Source organism: Oryctolagus cuniculus, chromosome 14, assembly GCF_051225735.1.
Source record: "Oryctolagus cuniculus isolate XC-2025 breed Fujian yellow rabbit chromosome 14, ASM5122573v1, whole genome shotgun sequence".
Lineage (NCBI taxonomy): Eukaryota > Metazoa > Chordata > Mammalia > Lagomorpha > Leporidae > Oryctolagus > Oryctolagus cuniculus.
In genome coordinates this window covers 43,797,266-43,817,566 of record NC_142880.1, presented here as the reverse complement: position 1 = coordinate 43,817,566, position 20,301 = coordinate 43,797,266, and the positions used below count along the sequence as shown (strand labels likewise).

At 46.4% G+C, this 20,301-nt stretch overlaps 1 protein-coding gene across 5 annotated transcripts in view; it reads right to left on the bottom strand.

The window, feature by feature from the left end:
- Positions 1 to 19,163, bottom strand: part of OTULINL (OTU deubiquitinase with linear linkage specificity like) — a 29,568-nt gene extending 10,405 nt beyond the window's left edge. For 2 of the 5 annotated variants that reach the window (XR_016220096.1, XM_051853558.3), the window contains exons 1-2: positions 18,989 to 19,163; positions 3,506 to 3,591 (exon numbers count right to left, since the gene is read on the bottom strand). Coding sequence is in view for 1 of the 5 variants with exons in the window: in XM_008262075.5 (XP_008260297.4) it covers positions 18,989 to 19,058 (70 nt within the window). In the remaining 4 variants the exon portion in view is untranslated. Of the gene's footprint in view, positions 1 to 3,505; positions 3,720 to 18,988 lie in introns of all 5 variants that reach the window. The other 3 variants (XR_016220095.1, XM_008262075.5, XM_051853559.3) reach the window with 2 other exon arrangements.
- Positions 19,164 to 20,301: the final 1,138 nt, after the last annotated feature.

Sequence of the window (20,301 nt, the reverse complement as noted above, 5' to 3'; positions counted from 1 at the left end):
GAACAAATTATTAGCTATTCAAACCATTCTATCTTTGCACCACTCAGAAAATTAGTAAGACTTTTTATAAATGTATAAAACAAACAGCTATACTGCCTTTACCTTTATAATTTAATCTTCATTAAATCAGACTTATTTCATAGCTTTGAAAGCTATGATACATGCAAGTAATTATGGTAATACTTAAATTCATAGAACAAGAATTTTGTGAGGAGTCAAGACAGTGTAATAGGGAGGGAGCTTACTGCTCTAGTCTAAGGGAAGATAATTTTTAAAAAGTAGAGAGAGTGCAATCTAAAGGAAGAGTTAGGAAGAAAATGGAAAAGGAAACTACACAAATTAGTGGGACACTGTGAACCCACATGGAGGGTGTGGACGTGTACAACTCAGGACCCCAGCGCCAAGAGCCTCAGCACCAGCTTTGGAGTGAGGTGAGACCAGATTGCAGCCAGCCACTGGCAATAAAGCCGAGGAAAAGCCTGGTGTGAGTCTGGCTTGGAGCCCTGTGGGGGACTGCCAACCTAGAGAGAAAAAAAGGAGGGCATGTTTCTCTCTTCCTGACAATCCAGTACCAGCATCCTGAAACTTGTGGAGAGTGGGCAGGCACCATTTTGGACATATGTAACAGCTGTGCCAGCTCCATGTGCCCAGCAATCTGCTGAGAGGAGATGCCTGAGTCTGGATGGGAGAATTGACAGGGGGCTGGGAGCTCGTGACTGTGGGAGTCTTGTATGCCAGGTCTGCGGAAACACTCTGGTTGCATGGGAGTGTGCAGGGTATGGCTGGGACTTTGGGCAGTCACTGTGGGCAGTTCCACATGCTAAGGGCTCTCTGATTCTCTGGTGAGGGTAATTGTTGCAAGATCCGTGTTCACACTGAGGATTGCATGGGTCCTTTGTATGGATTTTGTGGCAGTGTGGATTAAAATTATACCCACCAGAGCTAGTGCCCAGGCATTGGTGTCCTTTGAGAAGAAGAGGTGAGCATGAGATTATACCAACAGAGGGGAACAAACCTCCCCTCTGATTTAAAAAAAAAAAAAAAAAAAACAGGCGATTTACCATACCCAATTTGGGTGTCACCATAGACACTCCCTTCACCCTGGAGCTCTGAACAGAGCTCCCTGACCACAACCAGCACATGCCTCTGGGTATTCACTGAAAGAGCAGACACTCCACTAAGCCTCAGAGACATAGTTCAAAGATAAAAGCCATCACGGGGGGGGGGGGGGAGTATCAAAGTATCACCACAAACAGCTAATAATAAATGCAGCAATTCAAGAAACAAGAAGACAACATGACCCCCCCAAAAGAACACAACAGGGTTCTCTCTCCACCCTCCCCCTTCTGCTTTCCATCACAAGATGTTGCAGTGGGACTGGCACTGTGACATAGTGGGTAAAAAATTTGCCGCCTACAGTACTGGCATCCCATATGGGCGCCGCTGGTTCAAGTCCCAGCTGTTCCACTTCTGATCCAGCTCTCTGCTATGGCCTGGGAAATCAGTGGAAGATGGCCCAGGTCCTTGGGCCTCTGCACTCGAGTGGGAGACATGGAAGAAGCTCCTGGCTCCTGGCTTCGGATTGGCGCAGCTCCAGTCATTGTGGCCAACTGGGGAGTAAACCTGCAGATGGAAGATCTCTCTCTCTCTCTGCCTCTCCTTCTTTCTCTGTGTAACTCTGACTTTCAAATAAATAAATAAATCTTTAAAAAAATAAAGTTAATAGAAAATAAAACTTAGCAAAAAATAAGAATGGAAATAGTAGAGAGAGGAGGAAAGGTGTGGTAATATGGACCAGAGGGCAGGTATGTTGGGAAGAATCACTTATTTCCAAAGCTGTTTTTATGAAAAGCAAAAAAAGAAAAAAATTGTGATAATTTCCTTTGTAGCTATAAACATTTCTTTAAAAATGGAATGTTACACAGATTTTATAATTTTTTGCTCTAAAAAACTAGATATCTTTCCATAGCAGTATATAATTGTTATTCTTTTCTATGAATGCACAATAGTTCAGTATAGAATGTCCTATGTATGAGCATATTATGGATAAACATTTGAATTATTGCCTATTTTTCACTTTTATAAACAATGCTGTGACAAACATTTTTTATCTAACAATGCTTATGGAGTCAGGGCAGCTGTTTTTAGGGGAGATTTCAAGAGGAGGAAAGTCTGAGTCAAAACATTTTTAGTTTCAGCAGATGTTACCAAAACACCTTCCAAAACAACTTTGCCAATTCACACTCCCTCCACATGTATGAGAGCACCTATTCCCTTCCCTAAGTAATGGCTGGGATTTCTCACTTTCTGCAGTTTTGCCCTTGCTGCCCTGGCTCAGGAGGCTGAGAGCTGTGGACTACCCAGCCACGGTCCTTCTTCTCTGAGAGCACCTGCTGTTTGTCACCTGGGAGTGAGTGCGAAGGGTTTGTGTTACTGAAGTGGGGATGCTACTGCCCTGCCCCATAGGCATGTGCACTCATCTGTCACAGACTCCATCTAACCTGCTGCATTCACTTAACTTGCCAACTACCCTTTGGGGCACTAGATATAAGATCCCTGAGCCAAGGTCACCTCTCCTGAGCATAAGGCCTCTTCTACAGCTGCTGGTCCCTTCCTGGGAACTGACTACATTATGGCTCTCCCAAGACACACACACTCTCCCTCCCCACCACTTACACACATACACACACATACATACGTTATCCTTAAAATCAAACCCTACCTACAATCCAAGAAATGGTGATATAATCAACTTAGCAACCCTAGCACACAAGCCTGTACTTCCCAACATGCCCGTATAGTTTGGTTGGTTAAGTAATTCATGCCAAGAAGGACCAAAAGAGCTGGTGTTGTGGCACAGTGGGTTAAGCTGCTGCCTGTGACACCAGATCCCAAATTAGAGGACCTGTTCAAGTCCTGGCTGCACTGCTTCCAATCCACCTCCTTGCTAATGAGCCTGGGAAGGCAGAAGATGGCCCAAGTACTTGGTCCCTGCCACCTATGTGGGAGACAGGATGGAGTTCCTGGCTCTTGGCTTTGGCCTTGCCCAGCCCCAATCATTGCAGACATTTGGAGCATGAACCAGCAGATGGAATATCTTTCTGTCACTTTGCCTTTCAAATAAATAAATAAATAGAAGAGGAAGAGAAAGAGGAAAAGTAAGAAGGAGGAGGAGGACGATGACGAAGAGGAGGAGGAGGGGAGGAGGAGGAGGAGGGGAGGAGGAAGAAGAGCTAAGGAGCACAATGATGGGGTATTGGTGGGAGGGGAGTTGGTGGGACTCACGAAGTCACTTACAAGATGGCCATTGCCACACAGAAATGCGTAAGATCCCTACAAGCCACTCCCTGATGTTATTAGGAACAGAACTTCTAAGTTAAAGGAGAAATATAATGACTTGGTAGGCTTTGCTAATCACTAAAATCGATGCAACTTCAGCTTCTTCTCTACTCCAGCCTCAGTGTGAATTTCTTCACAGTCACCTCATTCACTCCCAGCACCATACCTCAGAGCAGTCAGTAGAGGCCTTGAACACAGCAGCACATGATGTGGGGCAATGGACTTCACCAGTCTAAGCTTCCATTTCTGAAACTGGGAATGAAGACAGTACATGACATTGTCTGGTATGCAGCAGGTGCTCAATGTACGCCGCTTCTCATCACCACCACATAGCAAAACAGGAGGCACAGCCACATCCACCTCTCTAAGCGCTTGTGAGGCTTAAAGGAAATGTAGGAAAAGCACTTAGTATGCTGTCTGATACACCACAAGCAAACAATGAATACTGTTATTACTCTGATCAGCACCTAATTGTGCAGATGAGAAAACTATGAGGGGAAACTATCCTGGCTGGTAAGCAGCAAAGCTAGAGCTCTGAACAGAGCTCCCTGACCACTCTACTGTCCTGCTTATGAATCATGGAGCCAGGTAACCTTCTAGTCAGTGTTGTCATAGCGAGCAGAATGGAAACTCCTTGCAAACAGTTTTAAAAAATTTATCTCCTGCCTAGCCCAATAACTGGATGACAACTCCAAAATGACAAAGAAGAAAACACAGTGACGAGACACTTTGCAGAAGAGCATCTTGAGGACAATTCTGATAACCTCAGAAGGTTCACAGGGATCCCCTATGTGCCACCTGCCTATCTCCCTCTTCCACCAGAGAAGTGGGAACCTGCCTAACGAGGTCCTGGTGCATGGTAATCAGGACTTGGAGGAAGAAGATGAGAGAATCTGACCTTCTATGCAATAAAAATAAATAAATAAGTAAGTAAAATGGAGTATGGATGGGGGCAAGTGCTGGCAAAGAATCCCTGGGAAGTGTAGGCTGCAAAAGAGAAGTACTGCTAGGGATCATGGATTTGATCTTCTATCATGCCTGCCAAGATGCAAAAAGTAAAATTCTCTTTTTAAAAAAAAAAAAAAGTTTGTACTAGGGCCAGTACTGTGGCACGGCAAATTAAGCCATCATCTGCACTACCAGCATCCCATATGGGCACGGGTTCCAGTATTGGTTGCACCACTTATGATCCAGCTCCCTGCTAATAGCATGAGAAAGCAGCTGAAAATGATCCAAGTCCTTGGGCCTTCGCACCTACATAGGAGACCCAAAAAAGGCTCCTGGCTTCAGCCTGATCCAGCCCTGGCCACTGTGGCCATTTGAGGAGTGAACCAGTGGATAGAAGATCTGCCACTCTTCTCTTTCTCTCTCTTTATCTCTCTCTTTCTCTCTGTAACACTTTCAAATGAACAAATAAATCTTTATAAAAAAAGTTTTTATTTTATTTGAAAGGCAGAAGCATAGAGAGTACATGCTTTCTGCTGGTTCACTCCCCAAATGCCTGCAACAGCTAGGGTTAGGCCTTGCTAAAGCCAGGAGCCAGAATCTCTCAAGTGAGGTGCAGAAGTCCAGGTACTTCCCATGTACATTAATAGGAAGCTAGAACCAAAGTGTGGAGTAGCTGGAACTGGAACCAGGCACTCCGATACAGGATGTAGCCAACCCAAGTGGTGGCTTAACTCACTGTACCACGATACCTATCCCTGAAATTTTTTAATCCTCTGGCATGAACCACTTGGGCAGCAGCTGAAATGGAGCTAGATATTTCTGTTCTATTAGGAAGTATATTTTATTGATTAGACTTCATGCATGCCCCCAACCATCAGCATTAAAGCAAGCCAAGACTCTAACCCACACAATCAGAAGCCATGCTGCAACAGTTAGCATGACCTTGAGGAGTTACAATGCTAGGACCTCCTAAAAGCAACAGTGTGAATACCTGAAATTAAGATCCAATCTGTGATCACTCAGACTACATATGGCAGGCAAGACCACCAAGAGGAACTCCAAAAAAAAAAAAAGTGGAGGCCAACTATTTTTTTGGTGGTAAAATTCTACTCAGTGTGTATTTTTTTTTTTTTCCATTCTGTACAATGTACCAAAGCTAAAGTAATTCAAACACTGAAACAGGAAACCAAAGAGAAAAAGGAAAAAAAACAAAACCCTAAAAACAAAACTAAAAGGCACTGAAGAGCCAGAAACCAAGAGATTATGCAGACAGCAGGTCTACACCCAGGACCTGAGGTTGCCAGTGCCCGGCCGCCCGCTCCCTCTCATGCAAACTCAGCAGCATCTGCTTTGCCTCCAACACTTGCTGGCTGTTCCAGGTCTCAGATGGTTAATTCTTTACTGTCCACTTCCCCATGAACTAGTCACACATCTTCAACCCCATCTACTTCCTTTCCTAATCTTATCCAGGTTCAGCCCCAGTACCATGGAGCTTTCTCTCTGCACACACTTGATGCCATCAACTGTGTGTGGCCTGCTAAGTTGCTTCTCAAGCAAGAGAGGGCTTATCAAGAGCTCCTACATGGTTGGGGAGGGCTTACCTCAGGCCTGGGCTAGATGGAGAGAAAAGTCTTTTTCGGGTTTGTTTTTTTTTTTTTTTTTTTTTTTTTGACAGGCAGAGTGGACAGTGAGAGAGAGAGACAGAGAGAAAGGTCTTCCTTTGCCGTTGGTTCACCCTCCAATGGCCGCTGTGGCCAGCACACCGCGCTGATCCAAAGGCAGGAGCCAGGTGCTTATCCTGGTCTCCCATGGGGTGCAGGGCCCAAGCACTTGGGCCATCCTCCACTGCACTCCCTGGCCACAGCAGAGAGCTGGCCTGGAAGAGGGGCAACCGGGACAGAATCCGGCGCCCCAACCGGGACTAGAACCCGGTGTGCTGGCGCCGCAAGGCGGAGGATTAGCCTAGTGAGCCACGGCACTGGCCGAAAAGTCTTTTTCATCTACATGTTTGAGGTAGTAAAGAAACAGTAAAATCACTTTGTTTAAAAATTTAAGTTAAAAGCACTACCTTTAATAAACACAGTACATATTGTTAACTAATATGGCTAGAAAAATAAATAATACATTAATACACCTTTGAAACAGTGAGACCAAAGACTTTTCTGTTTGGTGTATTAATTCTGGTCAAATAAGAAATGATGGTCTTCCATTTAGTCAAGCAATATCACAACTACAAGATTGCTATCACTGAGGAAAACCACACCCAGTGGAGGGTTTTTATCGTACAGGTCATGGCCAGCAAGACATTCAAGTGCAGCCTGTCATGCAGCTACTCCAGCTGGGAGCTGTGGGACCCCACAGGATCAGACACATTCACGCAAGGCTCCTGTTAAATTAAAAACAACATCACCAACACAGGAAACTGCCAAACACCAAGAGGATTTGTGTGTGTGTGTGTGTGTGTGTGTGTGTGGTTTTAAGAACATCACAAGTCAGAGCTTGATTTCATCTCACAGGAGTGTTAAACAAAACTTACCATTTTAAAGGCAAGTTTAATTTTTCTAACTGCATGTGTGTTTTTTGTTTGAAAATCAGAATTATAGTGAGAAGGAGAGACAGAAAGATCTGCCACCAGCGAGTCCACTTCCCAGATGGCTCCAACAACAGTGTTGGGCCAGCCTGAAGTCAGATCTCCCATGTTAAGTGGCACTCGGGCCATCTTCTGCTGCTTTCCCAGGCTCATTAGCAGGGCACTGGATCAGAAGGGGAGTAGCCAGGATATGAACCAGTGCTCATATGGGATGCCGGCATAGCAGGCAGCAGCTTAATCCATTGTGCCACACCCTGGCCCTGCACATGGGGTTTTTAAAACCCATTCGGCTATAAAAGCACAACGCCATAGGTGGGACAGCCTACTATCAAAGAGTAAGCTGTAACTCCGTATTTGTGGAATCACAGAATGCCTTGTCCATCCTGCAGGCCTCATTGATCCAGGAGAGACAACTGTTTAGGTGCAGTGAGCAAAGAGCCTGGCTTCACTCCCATTTTGTAGTTTCAGGGCCTCCCTGACACCAAGAAGTCACCCTAATGGTCAATATGCGGGAATCACACATGGCTGAGGGAGAAAGCCCTATCTAGTGTGAACTATCTAGCTCCACTCCCATTACAACCACTCCACCATTTGTCACCCAACCAGTGCTTGTATTCCTTCTAGCTGGGAACTGCCTCACTCCTCTGGGAGCCCATTTCCTCTTCTGGAATGTTTTCTCTTTTTTAAGTCAAAGTCTATCATAATTCTATGAACATAGCTTGAGCTGCTGCGATGGGCCAGGCCCTGTTCAGCAAGCTGATGCCACTGTTTGGAAGGCAGTAGAACATCTGCTCCTGGTACAGATCCACAGATGTCCCTGTTTGTGGCAGTGGAACACCACGGGGGCCACAATGCCATGGGAAAGGAACATTGCTCAGCAAGAGCTGCGATGTGGGGCTGTGACCTTCAGCAGGCTGGGGAGGATTCTTCAGGATGTAAGGCTGAGCTGAGGACAGAGGATGGACCACAAACTCCAGAGGCAAAGAAAACAAGGTGAGCCCAGGAACACCAGCCTTGAGGCCAGATCAATGGGGCCTGTGGATCCTGAGTGAGATGCCAGCATTCAATTGAAGAGCAGGCAAAGGCCATGAAGGGTTTCAAGTAAGAGGTTGATACATTCGGATTTGTGACCACAGTTCAAACTGTTATTGCTTGGGATCATGAAGCTCCAGCCTCGTTCCTCTCTCATAGGACAACCTTTCAACTCCTCCATAGACTTTCCTCACACTCTGAGCCAGAGAGATTGGATTCCACTTCTCATAGGCTTGGGTTCCAACCAGTGCTAGGTAGAACTGACACTTCCTGGGCACGTCCTCAGCACTCTGTCCACACTGCATCTGTGTATTTGTGCCTGTTTTCTCCATGCTTGCACATAACTTGATGATGAATGCTGTATCATTATTCACTATGCATCTGGTCATCTGATGAGCTGGCAGACAAATGCTTCATTTCTGAGCTGAACAAACTGAAGTTCGGAGAAAACCAAGGAGAAGTCTGAACTTGAATCCAGTGTTCTGGCTTGGGTAGGAAGGAGCCCTTTGATCTACCAGCATTATTGCCCTCCTTCAGTAATTCTCTTCCAAGAATGCAAACAATTCACACAGACTTGAAGTTCTACGTTTTCCATGTGGCATCTTCTTCTAGGTTAGAAATTCTCAATTTTCTCACCCAAAACAAGATAGGGATTGAGGACTCTCTTCAGCATTCTGCTCACTCTTCTCTGAACTCACTCCACACTTCAAATTGGAACACCCATCCTGGCTGTAATGCCACGTGGATAGAATTCAATGAGGTGACCAACTTCTTTGTTCTCAATCATGAGTCAGCAAGTTTTCTGTAATGGTCCAGGGAGCCTCCATCAGCCATGTGGTCTCTGTCTCAATAATTCAACTTTTCCTTCACACAGGGAAAGCTGCCACAGACAATATATTATGGGCCGTGCCCCAATAAAACTAGACTTATAGACACTGAAATTTAAGGTGTATCAGGAAACAGCATTTTTCTTTTGATTTTCTCCCAACCACTTAAAAATGTAAAAATTATTTTTGGGTCACAGTCATTTAAAAATAAACAGCATGGTGCAAGCATTTGGCAAAGCAATTAAGTCATCACTTGGGACACCTGCGTCCCATATAGGCAGTGCATGGTTCATGTATCAGTTACTCAGCTTTGGATCCTGCTAATGTATACCCTGGGAAGGCACAAGATAATGGCTCAAATACTTGGGTCTCTGAAACCTATGTGGGAGATCCAGATGGAGTTTTGGGCTCTTGGTTTCATATTAGTCTAGCCCCAGCTATTGCCAGCATTTAGGGAATAAAAGAATGAACAAAAAGATCCATCACTTTGTCTTTCAAACAATTAAAACAGACAAACCAAAAAGATGGGCAGCATGCTGAGCCCTATTCTGGATATCACACTGAAATCAATGCAGCCTAGGTCTGTATTGGTAGTACACAGCTGCAAACAGAAACCAAGAAGCCACTGACTCACATTAGCTTTGCTATCAACTTGCAAGCCTTTGGACCCATGCTGGGCATGTCTCTCATTTTCTGAAAGGGAAAGGGGGTCGGAGCTTGTATCCCACTGCCCTCAAGTTTCCAGGGGCTTTCCTCAGCTCTGTTCCTCCTGAGGGTGAGAGACTGAGCTGATGGAAGGTATAGAGGACTGCTCTCTCCTTGGTAGAAAATCCTGGCACTTCAGGGTGAATTCAGTTTGGGCACAAGCCAAACAAGCCCATTTTGCCACACATCTAAGATTTTATCAGACGTTGGCCTGACGTTTAAAGATTTCTTTCATCTTGGACTCCCTCCCATGCCTACTTTTCAGTTCAGAACATGAAAAGGCAAGCAAGGGTTATCCAGGGGATGGGTACAGATTCTGTGCATTTGGACCCAGGCAGGGACCTGCTGGACCTCATGAGAATGTACCCACCTGCCAGGGCTTCTGTGGCTGTGCTCTGGCTCAACTCTCAGGCCCCTAATGGGAGACATCTCCATCCGAATACAAACCATTTGTGAATGCTCTGATGGAGGTCCACTCTTTAGATGAGTAACACTTTATTTTTGCCCAGTGGTAATTTTCCCATTAATCAGAATCAGTTGGGTGCTGTCAGTAATGGTTACTAATCCTCTTCACTGTCTTGCCTTCCCTAATTCGGTTTTCCACTCTATGGTTAGTGTAGTGTAGTGTGTGTGTGTGTGTGTGTGTTGAAAGCATGCACGTATCAGTCCTATTTAAAACATTTTCCACGGTTTTTCTTATTTGTCAGAAAGACCCACATCTTGGCAGCCAGTGAAGACAGCTGGAAATGCCCCTAAACAAGTGTGAGAAAGCTTTAAAGAATGTACCCTCCCAGCCAGGAGCCCCAGGAGCTGGTGCTTCTGTAGCCACTACTGACTCTCGTATCTGTCAGCACTACAAGCCACGTCTCACCCTGAACCTCCCAACCAGCCTCGGGGGCCAACTAAGAAGTTGATATCTGTGTCCACTGGGATTCAGTGTGGTCTGACCAATGGAACACAGGCAGAAGGTTCCCCATCTCTTTCACAAGCACCTCTCTACTCAAGGACATAGCTATGTTTACATGGGCCAGTAGATCTGTTTTTCTAAGAAGAAACCAGTAGCTCCAAAAACAAACTCATCAAATGTCACTGAGCATTGTTACTCAAGACCCAGGGAGCAGCAACATCAATACCACCTAGAGATCTCTTGCCCAGCCCCCTGCTGCTGAATCTGCATTCCATTGGGTTGCCCAGGTGTTCTGTCTGCACACTGAAGACTGAGAGGGCTGTGGAACAGAGAACCTTTCTGGCTCCACCTGTGGATTGTCTCATTTGTTGGGCTGGGCCCCGGCCAGACATCTACCCTTCTTTTAAGTTCCTAGATGATTTGCCAATGTTGAGAAACGCTGCTATGGAGGAAAGGCTTCCCCTATCCTTAGCCCTTTCTTTTATCTCAATTGTATCATCAGATGTCAGGTAATTTCCAAAGTTACCTACCATTACAAGGAATCATGCCAGGCTATCTCACCGGTCAAGTAACCCAACTACAAGTAAGCATCACTTCTGTTTTGTGCCCCTTTAAGTTTGGGCAACTTGTACTCATTACTGTTGTTTGTCAATGGCTGAGAGCTAATCAAGAAAACCACCTTTCTGAAATTAATGAAGGAATGAGACATTTGACATGGTCTCTAGGGAAAGTAGCTCTTTCATTCTGGTTTGCTCAATACTGTCCTAGCTTTAATGCTGAAAATTTCATGTCCAGGGTATCCCTCAAACCCAGGCAAGCCAAATGGTGGACACTGATCACCAGTGTCCCTTGTGATGTGACCTGATCCCTCCCTCTTGCTCCAAGATGATTGCTACCTTTAACTCCTCCCAGAGCCCAATCCTGCCTCCTGGCCTTGTGTTGTCTGTGCTCTTCCTTCTGTCTAGAACCTACTGCTCTCTCATAGCCTACTTCATTTCGTTTATTTTCCAGCTCTCATCTCAAATATTACTTCTTGGACTTCTCATCACAAATTTCTCTCCCCCAAGCTTGAGTAAATCCCAGTATTCCTCTTATATTCCTCTTTCAAAGCACATGGTGTTCTTTTCCCAGCACTTGTCACAGTTTACACAATCATGTTTGTGTCTGATTAGTGTCCATCTCCCTAGGTAGACAGTAAACATCTGAAGGACTGGCTCTGTTTTCTCTCTGCTCACTCAGTGCCTAGGCACAGAGGAGACAGCCAATAAACATTGGATGAATGCATACAATGAATTCATGTAGTCAGGATCCAGTCCATGTGGCTCCATGGCAGAGGCTGCCAGCTTCACCGAGGGTCTGTTCTCTGCTCCTTCCACAGAGACAGGAGCCTGATCTGCAGCTGGACAAGTGGCTACTTGGAAAAGGTTCATTCCAACCTCTCTCAGTACCTGTGTGCATGAATTCTGGAGTAAAAAGGGAAGTACACCTTCAGAAAGATCCATCAAGAGAGGTGAATCCCTTGCCTTCCCGCCTCCCTAATAGCTGAAAAGTAAGCATGATGCCTGATGATCCAGAAGATATTCTGGGCCAAAAAGTGACTGTGTGCATGGAAGCCAAGCACTAAGAGAAGCAAAGTGGAAGGCTGGGTGCCTGATTCCATGGAGCCCATCCCAGTCCTGGGGCACCATCTCTGAACTTCAAGCTGAATGAAATACACTTATTCACTTATTTAGATATTTTTGTTTTAGTCCACGGTACCTAAACTTAAGTAAAAGTCTCTATATTGGGAGTCTCCTTCTGATTTTTAAAATGCATCTCAGAAACACTGAACCACCAGTGTATTCTCTCTTCCTTTAATCACAACATGCAGTTAAAAAGCAGGAAGTGAGACTGAAGCAGCCACCTCACAGGATGGTTTCAAGGTAGTGGAATGGGGAGGAACTCAGGGTCTGGTTCTACAGAGCTGAGCCACTCTGGACCTCAACTTCCTCCCCTAAAAACAAACAAAGGGAGGCCAGGCCATTTACCACCACTTCCCTTCCTTCTCCAAAGGCCTCCTGATTTTAATGTGTTTCTGAGTTATGCTGGCCAAACAGTCACTGTGAGGGACACAAAACACAGAATTTTAACTAAGTGTGAAACAACTGACGTCCAACTAAACTCAAAACAAAGCTTAGAGCAAGAAAGATGCCCTAAGCATGTATGGAAGACCCAGAAGATCTTGACAAACGCCAGCAGACATCCCAGACCTTAAAGGTACATTAAACCAACTGACCTGAAAGTACACCTCTAGTACACAGCCCTTTCTACAGGGGTTCCCAAGGGGGTGACCAGATTCTTTGTAAAATACAGCAACATGAAACAAAGGAAAAAGGAGAAGGAGAAGGGGGCGGGGAGGAGGAGGAGCCAGGGAGAGGGAAAGGAAGAACTATACCTTCATATTCCACAATGAGAATAAATGAATCAATGAAGTATATATTGGAAAAGACACTGGAATATTAAAACATGAAGACCAAATGGCAGCAGACAGACCAGAAAGCACAGGCTGTACAAATCTATCATGGCAATCAGCTAAGTACCCCAAACTGAGTTTAGCAAATATTTAAAAAACAAAACAGAGGGATATGTCATGGATAAAACTGATCTAATAAGCCCTCTTCTAATTCAAGTAATTTGTTTCCAGACTTCAGAGGAAGGAACAGATACACCCAAGTCTTGCATTGTTTCAGCTGTAAAACGGAGGGACCCAACATTTATACTAGTAATTTGTTGGCCATGTTTCCATTTCAAGTTGAGCAGTCAACATAATCCTCGGCTACAACTATACACTTATATTCATTTTGCAAATGCCAAGTAAAATGACAAGGAGCTGACCTTATCACTGACATCAGGGACACTCAGTCCTTCACATCTAGATGGTGGCTGATTACATTCAGCCTCCTCTGCTGGTACTGGCTTACCACTTCTTCCACTTCCCCTTTCCTGCCAGCCATGCTGCCCACCCCACCCCAGCTTCTCATTCCAACTGTCCCAGTGGCGCATTTGGAGGTCACAGAGCGCTCAGATTTTTACAGACAGCTCATAAACAAGTTGAGAACTTCTTGGCACAGATCAAAATATACACCCCTGATACACCAGATGCTATTGTAAGACCTAGGGAGAGATTATCTTAATCCCAAGAAAGAAAGAATCTAACTTTAGAGGTGAAATGGTACAGAGAACATTCTATGCAGTGGCTTAGAGGACACCAGTTGTTCAAAGCACCGCCTCCAATGAGTTTCCATCACCAGCTCCACTGCTCATCCTGAGCCTTTCAGGAGCTATCCACTAAAGCCTGCCCAAGCCTAGAGGGGGCAGGGAACTCATTGCCACCATGACAGTTACAAGAGAGGGTAGAATGTTTCTCTTTTCTTGAAAGCCAACTCTTTAAGTTTAATAAGATTCCACCTATCTCTGATTGGAGGAGGATTCTCTTGAGAAATGCACTACCAATTGCATGATTAGTCCCTCTGCTAAAAGACTAACCCTAATACTCATTAATTAAGCAACAACAGAGCAAGAGGAGAAAGAGCTAATGAAGTAATTACTATGTGTCTACTTATCCAACAATTCCACAGACTCAGCATCACAGTGACATAGTTAATTCAATACAAAATTAACTATTCAATTCTCAATTTAGAGATTTATTGAACACAGCATTTTATGTGCTGCAGTTTCTGGGATTTTAGTTTGGTACCTAGGAATACCAGCAACAGTACTGACAATAATAGCCCTTTGTCTCTTAGAAATGAACATCAAAATTTTATCATCTCTTAATTTAAACATGATGCCACCTGTCCATTCTGGCTCCAACTAAATGGGCGAGTGGAAAATGGAATGTGTCTAGAACAATAGGTTATTGGAAAATGAGAACACATGCAAAAACTTTCCTCTGTTGATTTACTGTGAAGAAACATATGAATGTTCTTCTGTTGAGTTAAGTACAAATCAAGTAAGCCTGTCTACAACTTCAATTTAGAAAACAAATTGTCTTACAAAGTAACCCATCATTTATCAGAGAACTCACATGGACAGGAGAAGAAAAGATTTCCTAGCCAAATATTTTGGCCCAACAATGTCTCTAAAAGTTCAGAAAAGACTTTAACAGTCAAGTATAGAGAGCCACACATACATACATGAAGTCCTAGTTCAGTTATGAAAAACTTTTCATTGTCCCTGTTCTGCACCCCAGATCTGTGAGAGTTATCTTGTGCTACAAAAATAGTATAAAAATGGTAAATTGACTTTAATTCAGAATCACTTAAATGCAATAAGGTAACTTGAAAAATATGGCATGTTCTCAGGTCAAAGCTAGAAGCTCTTGTTTCTGGATACAGAAGCAGACAGATGGGTTATAAGTTGAGCCCCATATTGGCATTTAAATCCTGGTCATCATTTACTAGCTTAAAACCCTGAGCAAACTAAAACCATCATGAGCATCATGGAATAGTGGCTGCAAAGATCATCTAAGACTGCCTAAGGTCAGTGTGTGTCCAGCACCAGCAAGAGAACACCTACACCTACTGTTACTGTGACAAGAATAAAAAGCTCTGGTGCTACAGGCACATAGCAAAGCACCCATTCCACTCATAGACCCAATAAAGCCTTCCAGATGAAGCCAAGTCTATTTTGGGACCAGAGTCACAGGAAAGGTCATTTTCAAGTTAATGCTTGTACCAATCAAGATTTTCTACTTAAGGACAGGTGTTTGGCCCAGTGGTTAAGATGCCATGTGGGATGCCCTGCATCCCAAATCAGGGTGCCTAGGTCTGGGTTCTGGATTTACTTCTGATTTCATCATGTTTGAGCTCCAGGATCTTGGCCCAGCCCTGGCTGTTGTGAGCATTTGGCAAGTGAATCAGCAGAAGGCCTCTCTCTCTCTCCCTTTCAAAAATAATAAATAAAAGAAATAAAATTTTAAAAGAATTCCTACTTAGAAAAAGCAATTTTGGTACTTAACCATCTCATAGAAATTCAGATTAGAAAGAAAAAATTAGGGCCCAACTGGTAGCCAAACAATATCAACTATGGATCACTAGGTTTTAAGTATTCTGTTGTGTTATTAATTGCAGTGGCTTTTGTCTCCCTTAAGCCCTCAAATTATTTTTTAAAGAAGGAAAATAGTTCTCTTTGAGGTCATAGCTAGCACACAGAAAAACACAGCCACTCACTCCATTTCTCTTTGGCACACACTGTCCATTGCCAGTGTTCCTCATTTAAGCTCCTTGAGAGCAAAAGCCTTGAGAGAACGTATTGTAGAATAAGCTCACAATTCTCAGCACACCTTTGCAGCCCATGTTGAGGAGGATGTGCATGGGCCCTATGATCATTTCTTCTCATACCCAACCAGCCACCCAATCATTACTTTTCCCCATTTTCCTACTCTTTCTGTGAATGCATTAGTGCCCACCAGATGAATTAATCAGCTTGCCTAACGATTACCTGTGATCACCCATGGGAACAAATCAAAGATTGTTTATGGTGGGTCAGAAATATCTGCATCATATATAAAGTCAGTCATCCTTGAATGACTTTGGAATAATAAAATCCATGACATTGAAGAACGTTTGTTATTCTTAAGTTTATTTTATTTACTTGAACAGCAGAATATGAGAGAGAGCAAGAGAGCAAGAGACCTTATACCTGCTGCTTCACTCTCCAAATGCCCACAATAGCTAAGGCTGGGCCAGGTTAAGGTCCAGAGCCAGGAACTCAATCCCAGTCTCCCATAAGGGTGACAGGACTCAAGCACTTGAGCCATCTCCTGCCACCTCCCAAGATTTGCATTAGCAGGAAGCTGGACAGGAAGCAGGGAAGGAACTCAACCCCAGGCATTCTGAAATTCGATGTGGGCATCCCAAGCTGTGGTTTAGTCTGCTGCACCATGTCTGCCCCAGAGTATACCTTTTAATTAGCAGAAAAGACTACATAGGAGATGGGTAACCTTGTATAAGTGTGTAATTCAGTTTTTTAAAATAGAAAAAATAACAAATACCTCATAGTGTAAGGCAATGATAACAGCAGCAGCTGGGAGGGGGCACTTACTCTAGCAGTTAGTACACAGGCATCCCATCAGAGTACCTGGGTTTGACCCTTGGCTATGGACTCCAGTTTCCTGCTAAAGTAGAGTCTGGGAGGCAGTGGTGATAACTCAAATAGCTGGATTTCTGGCATTGATGCAGGAGACCTGTACTACATTCCTAGTTCTGATCACTGCAGGCATTTGTGGATGGGAGCTCGCTCACTCTCTCTCTGCCTCTCAAATAAAAAAGTAAATTTTTAAATACTAGCTGTTACTATTATTAAATTTTTCAGTTAGTATTAGACCTCCCCCAACATATATACAAAATCTTACTCAGAACAGCAGTATAAAACAGGCAAAAGCAGAGGTACTCCAAGATTAGCTGGAGTAGGGGCCCCCATTCCACACTGGGCATTCCAGTCTCCCAGTACAACCATCAAGGAATCCTGTGGCTCCTGAGAGCATGGGTGAAAACTAAAGCCTATTCTGGGCTAACAGTAATTGCCAGGAACTTTTCCTTTCTCTTCACCATGGGTGAAGGCTAATGTTACCATTCAACAAAGGAAGATGGCGGTACTGGAGAGAACAGCACAGGGCCTGAGCCAATCAGGACCATTACTGACCCTTACACTGGCCAGAGACAAGAGGCTCTAGGACATGTGTGAGGCACACACATTCCTCCTCAAATACACAGGTTCACCAAAGGTGATGAGAACTGTGAGCTTATTCAACAGTATGACCATGTCTCCTCTGTCTTCCTAGTAAGTGACAGTGTCTGCTCTGGGCTCAGGGGCATGGCTATAAAGCACCTTACTCTTCCCTGTCCACATTCAGCTCTGACAGTATCTTTCCAGTAATGTTGTGCATAGTTGTTTAGACACTTTTAACAAGAAATAGTTAAAATGACTACCAAAACACTCTATCCCTACCTGTTCTGTGAGTTTTCTTCTGTTGTCTGTCGTTTATTGTCAAGTGTTACTTGGTATTTACTTGCTGTTATCTCAAAAGCTAATCTTAGTCTTAAAAAACGGGTAGATTTTAAAAAGCCATCCCCAACCTCGCAATGGCAATTGACTTTAAAAATGTTTTTAGTGTGTGTGTGTGTGGGTGTGGGTGTTTGCCAAACTAACTGGCAAAGAGAAATGAGGCTCTCAAGTCCTCAGAGGTAATGTTTTGGAGGACAAAGTTTTCCATAATCTGATTCTTGAATCACATTCTTCCTCGGCTGCACACCAACTGCAGACCCCACAGGCTGGAGCACAGGAAAGAACTCTCTCTCTAGCCTTCCAGCACTGGCACACCTTGAACTTGGTGCAGAGAAAGGAAAAATTCCTGGCGATTATGTTAAGCCCAAAGTAGGTGCTTTTGAGCCTCCCAAACCAGTTTTCTCCAGTTGTGCCCTGACATTTATTTACAACTTTCTCTGCCAAAGAAAGGCAGAGAGAAGAAAATAACATAATAAAAAGTTCAAATGGATACACCCACGGGAAATATTTAGCTAATTCTACAATAAACCAAGGTGCAGAAAGGTTAAAAAAAATGAGTTCATTCATTCTCCAAACTTCTGAGAGTGGGAGGTAAGTCAATCCCAGAATTCTAGATTGGGAGGGCCCAGCGGATCAGCAGGCTTGGCACCCCTAACAGCCTGCCCTAGGAATTAAAAACTCTTGCTGAGAACACCAACGGCAATTAAGAGGCATTTATAGCACCTGTCAACTGCCCATAAGCAGCGCTGCAATACCCGCAAGCCAAACTGGGTGTGTGTGAGCAGGCACGCTCCCAAAATTCACTCGTGGGCTCAGCCCTAACGGGGCAGCCAAACGGAGGATCGGGAATGCGCTCCATTCTACGGAAGCTGAGCTCCTCCGCTGAGCTTCTCTGGAGTTGGGGGTCAAGGGGAGAAAGACACCCTGCACCCGGCGGGGCGGGGGGTGGAGGGGACGGTCAGGGACCGAGTCAGGGCGCGGGGACACAGGGACCTGCGGCCATCCTACGCTGCGGCTTCGTCCTCGGGACTTTGTGGGGTTTGTTCCCCCGACCCTACCCACCCAAGCCGGAGTTTTCTTTGTTGTTCAGCAGGTCTCGATCACTGAGAAGGTGTGGACCACATCCTCTGCCTGCGAGGCGCGAAACGCCGCAACTTCCCTCCAACAACAACGGCACTAGCGACGAGCACCGCGGCCCGGCTGGGCCACGCGCCCCGGAGCCACTCCCACGCCGCGGAGCCGTCCCCGCCGCCGACGGCCACCCGCGCGGCTCAGAGCAACCTCTCCACCCCACCCCACCCCGTAAGGCCGCCCTTCTCCTCCCAGGAAACTGCCTTCGCCGCCTCCTGGGCGTCCCCCACAGCTGGGCCTGCCGCGGGGGCTGTTTCTTCCTCAAACGCCCGCCGCTGAGACCCCGAGGGTGACCGAGGGTAAGGGGCAGTCCCCACGCCCGTCCCGGCGCCTGACTCCCCAGCCCGGTCCCGGAGGCACGCCGGCTCCCGGGACTGCCTGAACCTCCCGAAGCCGTCCGGGGTCCCCGCCCGCCCCGACAGTCCCGGCCGCGCCCCCCGCCCCGCCCCGACTGGCGCCCACCTGCGGCGGGGGCAAGAGGCTGCTCCCGCTCCCGCGCCCGCGCCCGCGGGGAACTCCTCGGCCCCGCCATGCCAGCCACACGCTGCGCACAGGCGCCCAGCCTCCGCCCGTGGGTCTGTCAGACGCGGCGGCCGCCCGCCGGCGCCCGGGTTCGCTTTCCCCTCAGCCACGGGCTGCCTCGCGCGGGAGGCACAGGGCGGGGACGGGCATCCGCGCTCCCGCCTCGGACGCCAACTGACGCGCCGCGCAGCCAATCAGGGGCCACGGTAGGATGGGGCGGGGCCTAGAGAGAAGAGGCGGGCGGAGCCTCCGCGGGCCGTCGGGGTCGCTGGCGGGGACGCGCGGGGGCGGCCAGGGCTCTGTGGCTCTGCTGGAAGTGGCTGTTGGGTCTCCTGGGTCTGGCCCTCGGGAAACGTCCTGAGGACTCCACCGGGACGGTCCTGCGGCCTCTTTGGTGCTTTTTTCTCTAAGGCTCCTGGAGTGGGAAGTAGAGCCCTGGGGCGTGGGCCGAAGGGGGAGGGGGCCGTTCCCTTTTTTCTGTCACGGCAGCCTTCCCTCGGCGCCAGACACCTCCCGGGGCCCGGGAGCGCCAGGCTGGAGTTCGGCTGCCGCTGTGGGCGCCGCGTCTGTCCGTCTAGGACGGGCGCGTTTCCTCGTGTTTCTTTCTCCAGGGTCAGCAGTACGGAGTTATGCTGACTTAGAACTGGCGATTCACCCTAGGAGTTATTGACAGAACTAACCCTCTTAAAAATGATGTATCAAAGGGAAAAACATTGCGGGGTACCGAACAGTAAAACCACAAAGCGGCTCAAAAGGAAAAAGGCGCTCACAGTTAAGACTCTTCGCTCTGGGATCCCTGGGCAGAAGGAGAATCTTTTCAGAAGAAAAAGGAAGATGTCCTGGGGAACACTTCCCCTTTCTGCAATTGCGCCATCCAAAGACAAACAGACTTGCGTGTGAATGTTCTGGCGCCCTTTGAAAGCGAAGTTCCCTAACGAGACAAAGATGTGGAAAACGCCTGGAATTTTAGGCCGCTGCGCTTTGCAGTGTCTACAAGCAATGGAATCACATTCGCTTTCCTCCCTTTGTTGAGTCTCCGCACAAAGGATCAGGGGGCCACAGGTCTCCGGCCACTCCAGGGAGAGCAGCAGCAGCAACCACTGGCACTGCGGGGCGTGTGCTTTGGTATTCAGGTAGTGCTCACACTTGCGCAGGAGGCAGGGCCTGCTGTCATCCCGTCTGCAGCCAGGAAACAGGCTGGGTCAGTTCCAGGGCAGAGCTTGAACCTAGGGCTGACCTCTCAACTACTCTCC